The 11058-nt window shown below is 46.3% G+C and overlaps 1 protein-coding gene across 1 annotated transcript; it reads right to left on the reverse strand.

Annotated features, from left to right (window-relative positions):
* Nucleotides 1–3731: 3731 nt before the first annotated feature.
* Nucleotides 3732–10671, reverse strand: LOC128720574 (uncharacterized). Its single transcript, XM_053814251.1, has 6 exons — nt 10618–10671; nt 8109–10553; nt 7920–8049; nt 5968–7848; nt 5655–5869; nt 3732–5573 (listed from the first exon to the last, which is right to left on the reverse strand). Exons 1-6 carry the CDS (start codon nt 10669–10671, stop codon nt 3732–3734), a joined length of 6567 nt encoding a protein of 2188 aa, XP_053670226.1.
* Nucleotides 10672–11058: the final 387 nt, after the last annotated feature.

The raw sequence follows: 11058 nt of genomic DNA on the forward strand, positions 1-11058 counted from the left end.
TTCCGACCGACACACCCCAGGAAGGTTCTACGACCTGATCAAATTCGGACGATAGCAACCGTTTTACTGATGTGGAAAATACTTTTCCTTGGGGAAAGTGACTGTTTATTGCTCACCTTCCAGCTGCGGTGAATGGATTCGGTGTACCTTTTGAATTAAATATTAGCCACTACAGGCACTGATTAGCACTATCAAACTCCTGTTCTCCGTTGTGGCACTTTGGATAAGCCATCCTTTAGCCGATAGCACTAACGCAAACCGATTTCCCATACAGCGCTCGAACATCTGTTCAGTTTTTTCACCACGAATCACGTTCTCGGTTTCGGTGTCCGCGAAAACTCAACCCGTTCCACCGCTCTGTTCGCCTTATCTTTCACTAGGTGGAACACATATTCTGACGATAAGCGCCCAATAACCGCCCAAGAAATGCAAAAAAGCCGGCAAGCCACAACGACGGTGCTATCGATTGGCTTTCCCAAGCGTAAGGCCCTGTGAAAATGGCCCGACTGTTGGGTAGTAAGCCGATCCGTGTCCGCGTCGCGCGAATGCCGAAGAAAATCTACCGGTCGAAAAAAAACTTCAACCCTCGGTTGAACGCGCCTCGATTCCCTACATCCAACTCTCCACGCACTCTTTTGGTCTCTCTTGCTCCCTTGTACGAAACGTGCTGCGCTAGAGCCAGCAGCATGCCATACCCATCTGTTTTCCACCGCCCGGCCAGGGATGTGAATATTCAGGGTTACTGCGCTTATTCCTGCGGCAGCGGTATAAAATTTTCCTTCGGGCACAATATGCGGACCACAATACTTTTATGTTGTAACAAAATATCCACCAATAACCAAAGCACCACCACGTAGGTTTGAGATTTTCTTTTCAGTAATCTTCTATTGCACGTAGAGTAACCCTGCTCACGACTCAATGCGTGCGCGTGCCGTGCATTTCGTTTCATTTGATGCTACTCTCTTTCTATCGTTCGTGAAATTCCGTATCTGATCTCTCTCTATCCATATGCATCTCAATTTCGTCTCATTTCATCTGCCCATTGGATCGCATGCCATTTCACTCGCTCTTTACTCTCGCGTTGGGCTTGTGCTATACCGGTACTGTGCGGCTGCATCTTTTGACGCGTGTTGCACCGTGCACCGGGTGTGAATGAGCGAGTGAGAGAGCTATAGAAATGGAACCCTAGCAAAGTAGCCACGTGAGAGTGGGAACAGAAACGAAATGGCAGATTAAAGATAGAAGTCAGTACCTTGTTAGACAGAGAAAAGCGACATATTACAGGATGCAGCCAGAAAACTCTCTTTTAAAAGGCGCAAATAAAAAAGGACACGGTGGCGGAAAAAGGATAACGTACCACGCGGCGGGGAAATGGGAAACGGGATCAGTGTGGTGGCCGTGTTCGAAGCCTTATGCGATTTAAGGGGGAAGGATTCGTTGGAAAAAGGTGCAAAAAGTTTGCTGATGGTGTGTGTGTGTCCCATGCCGTAATAGAATTCATCAAAACCGGCACTTTGGTGTGCATTAAAATGCGAATAATGAAAGCATGCACCGGTCAGCTGGGTGTTGGCCACTCGGGGGTGATTTGGGGACACCATATGGGAGCCACTAGAGCGAGGAACGCAATGTTAATGATGTAATAGGACAATGTGGCGGTATTTTTTTACCGAAACATGGTAATATATTCACACAGAAGTTAGAAGACAAATCATCAATTTTTAAAACGGTGCCAACCCAAGGGCGCGGTTACTTTTCATGGTCGCTTAAAAAGAGGGCTTTTCAACAAATGAATTTAAAGTTAACTGTCTTTTATGAGTGATTTTAAGCCAGTTTTTAGAAATAGACGAACACAAAAATCACGTTATCATCACATACAAAACAATCCAATTATTTCGCTCATGAAATCAAAAACAAAGGTCCGTAATTAAGGGTGTGTAAATAAAATACAGCACATCACAAAGCCACTCTTGTTTCTCTCCCGCTCTCGATTTGTTGCATTGTGGAACTTGTGCCGAAGGATAACGCACAGTTGTCGCTCGTGGTTCAACGTAAATCCGTTTTGAACACACCGACATGCGCACTGGCGTCTCTAGGCATTACAATGCACACTGTGGTGTGAGCTGTCAAAAAGCGCTGCTGCCCGACTTTTCTTCTGGAACAACAGCAATCGAGAAGCCCCATCGCCACTACCACGCCCCATTGGGTCTGTGTCCCTCGGGATACACCTGCCTGCACCTGTGTCGTTTATGAACACATACTCTATATTGCGTTCCTGTAATTTATGTTCACTTGCACGTCAAATGCAAATCAATTTTTCTGTTACGACAACACACAAAGCACAATCCCCAAGCAGGTAATTCGGGCTGTCGGTTTCCGTTTTTGGATGCGTCTGGTTGATAATTTTACACCCACCACAAACTGCACTTCACGAGACAGCGCGCCAGACAGCCTTGACAGTGGCTGGAGCTTCTGGATGGTTTGGGAAAAGGCAAAAAATCACCGCGCCATATATCGATCGCTTTCCGTCTGGGACTAATGAGCAATGGGGTGGATTATCGCGAGGAATAAAACCCAAGGGCGGCTCGTTCTAGCATAAGCTTATAAGCTCATACGATGTTTGCTAGGACGCCTTTCGTGAAAGGAAGCATGTCAGATGAACACAGCGAACCGACGATAAAGGAAACTGTGTATGCAGAGTGGCCACCTGAAATGCACTTAACGGAAGCAGCTATTCTTCTAACAGGCGAGAAGGTCCTGTGTCTAGTGTTTACGCTCTACCCCAGTGCACTAATGTATTTCTGAGCGTACACGGCCGGCAATACTAACCTTCCACTGTACAACGAAACTTTCACACCACTAGAACACGAAACAGGACAAAAAACGATAACAGTTGTTGCGAATACACTGGTGGCCTATTTTCGCACATCACACCCGGGATTTTTCATCACAACAAGCAAATCTAGCAGAACGCGCGAGCGAACTGTCAGCGGAACCAGCGAGAATCGTTTCGAACTACAAACGAGAGGTGTCCTGCCGAGGGAGATGGGAAGTATGCCGCTCCGGGCTAGTCCTGCTCTCACGTGTTTGAATCCGGAGTACACGCGCCAGACTGGCTGGACGAGTTAACTCTCGGTGGTCCTCTCAGGATTGTTATCGCTCCGCACCACACTGTGATTCGCTTGGACTGCGGTCTATGACAATTATCGTTCCAACGAGGCTTATCGCTGGCGGGTAGCGTTTGAATGACAACCACTTGATAAGCGAGCCGCTGGCTTCAGACGGGGCCCTCCCAGGACGAGGTAGATCCGTCGCGAATGACGCTCGACGACGACATCCATACGGTCCGGGTGTCTAGGAAACGCTACATTCCGTGTTTCAACAAACATCGCGATTGCTGTGGTGAAAGCGCTATTGCAGATGTTGTAATCTCTCGTTGGATTAACGGAAATTGAAACGTCCTTGAAGAAATCGCACAATTTATGGTTCGTTGAGTGGCCAATCGTGTGAAAAGGAATCAACTGATAGGCCTTTTTTGCTGGTTTAATGTGTGCTAACAATGTTTCTTGAGGATATAAAAAACAAACAAACCGCAAAACTCAATGCGTAACAAAAATACTGTTTATTGGCGTGCACAATAATACAATCACAACATCTACGAATACAACTTGCATATCGTTGTAAAACATGAACAAATTAACCCCCTAAAACCGCATAACCCTAAAGCGCATTTACTACCGATCGCCGCAATCCAGTTGCAGGTTGATTCCGCAGTCACCCTGCGTCTTAGCCTTAAGGAACATCAGCTCCTGGCTACTCAGTGCGATGGCCAAGTAGTTCAAAGGACACTTAAAAAACGGTGCCTGTGGCAGCTGAACGCTTACCATCTGCACTCCGGGCGAGGCCAGATTGAAGCTGTTCCAGTGGACGAACCCTTTACGGCCCCGATACCTGTACAGCTGTACCTTTTTCCGATGCTCCAGAAACGCCAGAATCGTTTCTTCTCTTATTTCCAGTACGGCCAACTGCGCCGGTTGTTGGCAGGCAATGATCTGGAAGATGTGGCCTTGCAGAATATCGCTATAGATGCGGATCGAGTCATGGTTGCCCTTGATAACCGTTTGGACCGTTTCGGTGACGGCAATCAGCTGTCGTCTAGGTTCACCGTGTAATCCAACGTGGAAGCTAAGCAACTCGCCCAGGGCAGGATCTGGGAAGTAGTGATTTTCCGTTATGCTGATGCGTCCCATAGGCACTTCTTTGGCAATTCGAGTCTCAGTGTGGTCTTCTATCAACGATGGCAATAGATTCGACGAAGTATCGCGTGTATGAATGACAGTGTCGTTGCTCTCCTGAATCGATCCTATCTCGTTCAGCGCATCAGGCTGCGTGAGAAGAGCCACGTCATGGGAGTACTCATCAGGAGTATCATCCGTGCGATAATATGAGCTGTTCTTTTGCATATGACCGTACATGCTCATAGGCGACAAAAACAGGGCCATATCCACGTGCGGATCCTTGTGTGAACGCTTCCTGCGTAATCCACTGGTGGGGTCTTTTCGTGATAATACTGCGATGCGTTTACCATCGGACAAAGCTAATCCAACACCGACTGTGTTCGGTAAAAACGCTGCCGATTCAAAGATTCGAGCCAAGTCCCACTCATCATGGAGCGTGCCCTGCGCGTCGTATTCTATGACAGTTGTCCGATCCAACACGTAGAATCGTTCAGCCAACGTTGGATCCACGAATATGCTATCAACATCCTTCTCGGGGAAGTTTTTCACCATTTCTAGCGCGAGTCCTTTAAATTGCAAGATCGATAAACCTGTAACGTTACAGGACTTACTGGTCGGTGAAGATCGCGTTACCAGATACAGTTTTTCGTCGTCGGAGGCGATCGTCTGCCACTCAAAAACGTATCCCGTGTGAACTTTGAATAATCGCACGTACTTTCGTTCCTGGGGGTTCCACTGGTAGAATGCGCTATCACAACCGAAATTAATTCCAAGGAAATGATTTCCCTGATATTGAAATATCCAGAACGATTCAAGAGGACTCTCTTCGCGGATCGTCTGCCGCTGTACGAAATAGTTGAAGAAATATAGTCCTTCTCTTGTTCCATTGATGAGGGCCTGCGTTTCTCGGCACGATGCTCGAAAACTATCTCGTCTTTTCGCAAGCTCGCCATCAACGAAGTGCTTCTCTGATTGTAGCTTTCGTACAATGTCCTTTATGGTCATCCCATTGATCGTACCGTTACCGAGGATGGAATCACGGAATATGATTTTACGCGATCGTAGCTTGCCCAAAAATTGCTGATGATCACGTCCATCCGTCCAAAGCGCTTGATCGTACCAACGATTGAAATCGATACCTCCGATGGTGTCCTCAGTGTATACTTCATCAGCGGAGATCTGGTAGAAGCTTAGCGGAGATGAAATGACCATATCGTTGGCCAATTGTACGGGTTGACCAAAAGGAACACCATTAAGAATTTTCGGGAGTGTTACAGTATCCAATACGCGTATCGTGTTGAATACAGTAGTGGCCTCAATCAGCTGCTCACCGTATCGCTAAAGAAACAAGCAGAGAACATGTGTTTACAAAAAAATGATGCGAATCATATATATCATATATAACGCTTGTTGTATTACCATCACTGTATTTTGTCGTTCCACACGAAGGTCTCGTCCATTAACAAGGCTCTGGACCTCCAAGGGATGGCTGACGACAATTTGATTGACGTATATCGGATGATCAATCGTTTGTTCTGTGTGGAGTGTTATGAGATCGCTTGTTTTTTGGCCGTTAATATACGTTGCTGTTAGGTGATCACATTTGAATGCATCCGGAAGAAACACCATTTTATCTGTGAGAAAATGGAAGAGGAAAAATCAATAATGTATTTTTAGTATTTCTGGTTGCGCATTCCAGGTACTCCTAATTTCGAGATTTTCTGATACTTACCGAAAATTTCATAATCTTTATTTACCAACAGCGCTCGCTGGACCAGCTCATCCGGATCGAGTCCCATAAGATTTTTACCTATCAAATCTCCTTTAACTTGTGCTGTTCCACCCCAAACATTTCCAAAGAACTCTACTGGTTCGGTAAACACGATAGGTTCCTGTTGATCATAGTACACTATTTCGTTATGTACGTTGGATACATTATACCCATTGATATAGTCGACAGTAAACCCTTTTTTGAAATGAACTTCGCCTTGGAAAACATAATGTCCTTTGAAATAGTAATCTTCGTTCGTGCGAATGAGAGACGTAAGCTTCTGCGAAACATTCATCAGCTCATTCCAACCGCCCAGTGCTTCCAGAGTGTGGATCATCTGTACACCTTGCAGATAAAGATCACCCTTGATAATGTGCGTGTCGGTGATATTGTCGTATGCATAGTAGGATTCCACCGGTTTGAAGGACTGCCCGTTGACTGTTCCACTAACGACCAGCTCTTTAACGTACACTCTTCCCATTGTCACGACGTCACCAGGGAAAGCAATCGATTCGTTTTTGAGGATAAAGTTTTTTACAGGCACGTTGTTGATTACAGGGGTATTCAGATCTCCTGTTACATCGAATCCCTGCGTGAACAGCTTTGGTCCTGTGAACTCCACCACACCTGCATCGTTCTTGTACACAACGTCACGCAGGAACTCCTGGAATGGTATCTCGTTTAACATTCCTTTTACCGTCACATCGCCGTCGACGTACAAGGGTTGGTCGAACTGTAACAAGCTTGACACGACATTCGGTTTGTCTAACCAAATAACGTTATCGAGAAACCGGCCAAAATCAATCCCATTAAGGATACCAATTTCAACGCTGCCATCGATCTGCAAAGTGTCAATCACATGCTTTCCACTAAGCATATAGTCATCGTTTAAGTAGGTCTCTACGTTTTCCTGTAGTTTAGCTACATCGTGCCCATTTAGGTAGCGTGTCGCAAGCGATTTGTTGACGTATAGCATGTCTACGTACATATCCTGTTCGAATGTTTGTGGTTGATTTATACTGAACCTGTTCGCGTCAAACGTAGGTAGGTGGATGTCGTTCAGCATTTTAGACGGTCCATCGATTGTACTATCGCTTAGCGATAAGTGGTTTGCATAAACATCACTCATGTGTACAGTGCGATCGCGGAAGACAATTTCTTCATCCATGTCATAAAACCTGGAGCGTGGTTGCCCGTTAATGGTTCCCATTATCTCCAGGTTCTTTGCATACAGCAAAGAATACTGAGGGCAGAACTCAAGGGTTGCTTCCGTATGCTGGTCACCGAAGATTTTGATTGAATTCGTATCCCATTCCGTTATATTAATTCCACCGAACAAGCCATCCACTTGCACTCGATTGAAGAACACATTTCCTATGATCATGCTTAAGTTGATCGTCTGATCGGTGCTTTTCGTGAGCAGCTCATCGAGGTGTATTTCACCGAGCATATTTGACTGCACCTGGATTGGCTCAACGAATTGAAGGTTCCGATAGTGTTTGGATGCGTTAATCTCCACGTACGGTTCATCCACGTAAACCACACTCTTCAAAAAGTCTTCCAAATCGTACCCGTCTAGCTGATCCACGTAGATTGGTCCGTGAACTACAACATCGCTAAATTCACAGGCAGCTTCTAGTACACGCGTCTGCACCAACGAAGGATTGTCCAGGAACTTATCCATATGCTTGCCATGCACTGCCCCACGGACTTCAAGTGACTCTTCGATTTCCAGAGAATCAAACGTCACGTTACCGGGGATATACTGATCATCGTGTAGCGTAATGAAGTCGAACGGATTAATGTTGTTCACGAAACCGTCGATATCAAGCGCATCCATTGCTAAAAGAATCAGTAAAACAAATGTATTGTTTGCACGTTGGTAAGAATTGCGACATATGAATGTATCCTACTTAACGATCCTTGGAAATGTTTCATGCCGGTTACTATCGACTCTCGGGGACCCGAACTCAACACGTAATCTTCCGGGAAGCGTAACCTATTTAGGAATTGTACCGTTGTACTGCTTCCAAATGTGACGTTCTGTAAACAAATTTAGAAAATGACTATATAATAATAAAAGGAGTTTTTATAGCACCTACCCCTTCGACATGAAGATGTCCTAGTCGCATCGGACGGTTCTTAAGTACCAACCCGTCGTAAAACGTCTGCCACGGTACGCCGTTAATACGTTCAAAGCTAATATCTCCATCGATATGCAATGATTTGGTGCGCAAAACGCGTCCATGTTCATCGATAGCATTTCTCAATGAAACCTCCGCCTGCTGCAAATTAATTTCCGCACCGTTAACCTTCTTCGCGATGTGAACATCATCGATTGCTTCGAGTGAGTCTAGGGTCAAATTTTTCCAACGTCTGTTCTTGCAGTTGAAGTAGACTAACGATTCGCTCAAATCGACCCCATTAACCGTTCCACCTTCGGGCAACAGTACAGTGTTCGTATACAGATCGCCTGCTATAACTAACTCCTCATCAAGCTGCACTTTTCCGTCAACGTTATACGTTAGATCTGCTGCAGGGATTCCGTTGAATTGCTCAAAGTACAGCTGCTCGACATTCAGTTCTTTCACGTGCAACTCCTTCGGTTCAGACTCCTGCTCGTTCGTAGCACGAACAAAGCGAGTCAAAGGATCCGCTGGTAGCTGCTCGAATCTTTGAATGTACATGTCATCCGCATGTAGTGCACCGTCCACGTACAGCTTGCCCGTCACATGCACAGTACCGTTGATGTGCAAATTATGAGAACGAGCATCCCGACGCACACTGTGCTGTAGCTCGGCTACCATCGCATCAACGCTTTGCTCGATGTCCTGAACCATTTGCACGGACGCATGCAGATCGATCTGAAAGTCGGCCTCTCGCCATGTGTTGTGACCGATCTTGATCGTGGTCCCTGATAAATTGTAGTCATCTGCGAGCCGTAGCTGCTGAGTATCTACCGTTTGCAGTTTTTGCTGCTTCATTACCACCGGATCGCTTTCCATTAGCGCGATGTACGATTGCGCCTGATCAATCACCGCGTTTTGATAGTCGATAATTTTTGTGAAAGCATCCATCGTCTCCTTGATCTCTTGAATTTTCATCAGGATGGGATGCTCGCCGGAGAGCAGTTCGATCGAGAGGTGGTACAAACTTGAGTGCGCTTCGTGACGAGGCACTATAATTGAGATGAATTTTCCGCGCTGTGCGATCGTCGCCCCGAACAGACCATCCGTCCGGTCGACATCCAACATGCAACTCACCTCGTTGTCGATCACTTCATTCTCGACCATGCACGGTATGTTAGTGGCCAGATCAAATGATACGCCGTTCCATACGAGCGCTTCGAGGCGCTGGATTTCGTGGGTCGCAAAAATCATCCGATGCTGCACCAGCAGAATCATATCATCCCGGAATGTTCGAGCCGGAATCTCGAAGAAGGCTTCCACTATTTCCAGCGATTCGGTTGGAATTTTCTGCTCGTAGAACTTGCCTCGTTTGTACCGCAGCACGGTCGGAGATTTACCGCTTATTGCGATATACGAGTAGCGCCCAATCTGGAACGCATACACCGATCGGAGAGCTTCCGAGCTGTAATTTCCCACCTGCTTGAACTTTCGGCGGTTCTGATCCCCAACACGGAAGGTGTAGATTTCCACGGTGACATTTTGTGGGAACGCAACCAAGTACTCATCACCAGCCTGTACCAACCCTACGGACGGACATGGGTATTTGAGGCCAATCTTTTGCATTAACCAAAACTGGCGATCGTTGAAAGAAAACTCATACACAGTCGCCGATACAGACTCGTTACGGTTTGGGTGCAACCCTACCAGCAGCACCGCATCGACCTCTTTCTGGCGGAAAAACTTAATCTGTGTGATCGTCTTGTGCAACGGCCAGCGCCATTCCTCTTGTAATGCGTAATCCGACTGTTCGCGCATCGTAAACCAAACGAGAAAATTACCCATCGAAACTACAACGCACCCGACGGCGGACGCCTGTTCCGTGTCCCAGAACGTTAGCACTTCGAACGCGATCGGTGGTGATTCTAGCATCAACTCCTGACCGAGCCTGTATTGGCCATCCTGTTCCAGTAAAACCACCAAACTAGTCGCACTTAAGCCCACAACGATGTGTCGATCGACGTTGATCGAGCTCATCGTTTTCCAACGCACGACTCGCTCGCCAAGCGTGAAGTTTACATCCTCCACTATCGAGCGAATGGAGAGAGTGTCCCGAGTTGCACCGTGGACTTTCGGTGGTTCTGAAACGGCACCAAGTGTGCGAATGAAGCTCTGATCAATCAGCTTAGCATCGATGGCTTCGTGCAGAACGTTAATATGTGTCTCTCGCAGAGGCTTCAGATCTTCCTCTTTAAAGCTGTCCGGATGCTCCAGGAGTTGCTGGCGCCGGAGCTCGTAGGCCGAAAGCGGTTCGTTCGTGGATGTACTCTCAATTCCGTCGTTCTCCACCGATGGAAAAGTCGCTGGTCCACGGTGCCCTTGCGAAAGGCTGTCCTCATTTGAAGCGACGCCATTCGCCAACTATCGATCGAAAACACGTGGTTATGGTGTGGATCAATTATTTTCTATTACTCTTGTTTATTACCATCAAACTGGTGACGAGCACTAATAATACAATGGAAATCGGAGACCGCTCCATAATATAAACGGTTCAATTAAAAAAATAAGGATACGAATTAAAACACTGCTACTACACGCACAGAGATGATACCATTTTAGCACGGCTGCTGACTTCGAATGCTGATGGCACACAACTGGCAGTCGAATCTGCCGTGCCCGTTAGTACGCTGTGCTTACTACACCAGTTAGAAATAGGACGACATTTTAGACAGTTTGCTATGTGTAAGTGTGAAAGATAAGTAGTATCTCTGATAAGTTATAACTATCAAACCAACTTAGCTCAAGAAATAAATTTACATATCTAAATACAAGTGCAAGAATTATAAACAGATTCTTTTAGGATGCAAAATCACTTTCATAAATCCGTTTAAGTGATTATCAAAACAAAACCAAGACTACGTGTCAA

Source organism: Anopheles nili, chromosome 2 (assembly GCF_943737925.1).
Source record: "Anopheles nili chromosome 2, idAnoNiliSN_F5_01, whole genome shotgun sequence".
Lineage (NCBI taxonomy): Eukaryota > Metazoa > Arthropoda > Insecta > Diptera > Culicidae > Anopheles > Anopheles nili.

Excerpts from the sequence above, each read along its gene's own strand:
- LOC128720574 (XM_053814251.1), bottom strand. The coding sequence starts at position 10,671 with ATGGAGCGGTCTCCGATTTCCATTGTATTATTAGTGCTCGTCACCAGT. Across the intron at positions 5,870-5,967 it reads TAAAGATTATGAAATTTTCG|ATAAAATGGTGTTTCTTCCG; the intron begins GTAAGTATCAGA and ends ATTTTCTCACAG. Across the intron at positions 5,574-5,654 it reads AACGACAAAATACAGTGATG|CGATACGGTGAGCAGCTGAT; the intron begins GTAATACAACAA and ends TTGTTTCTTTAG.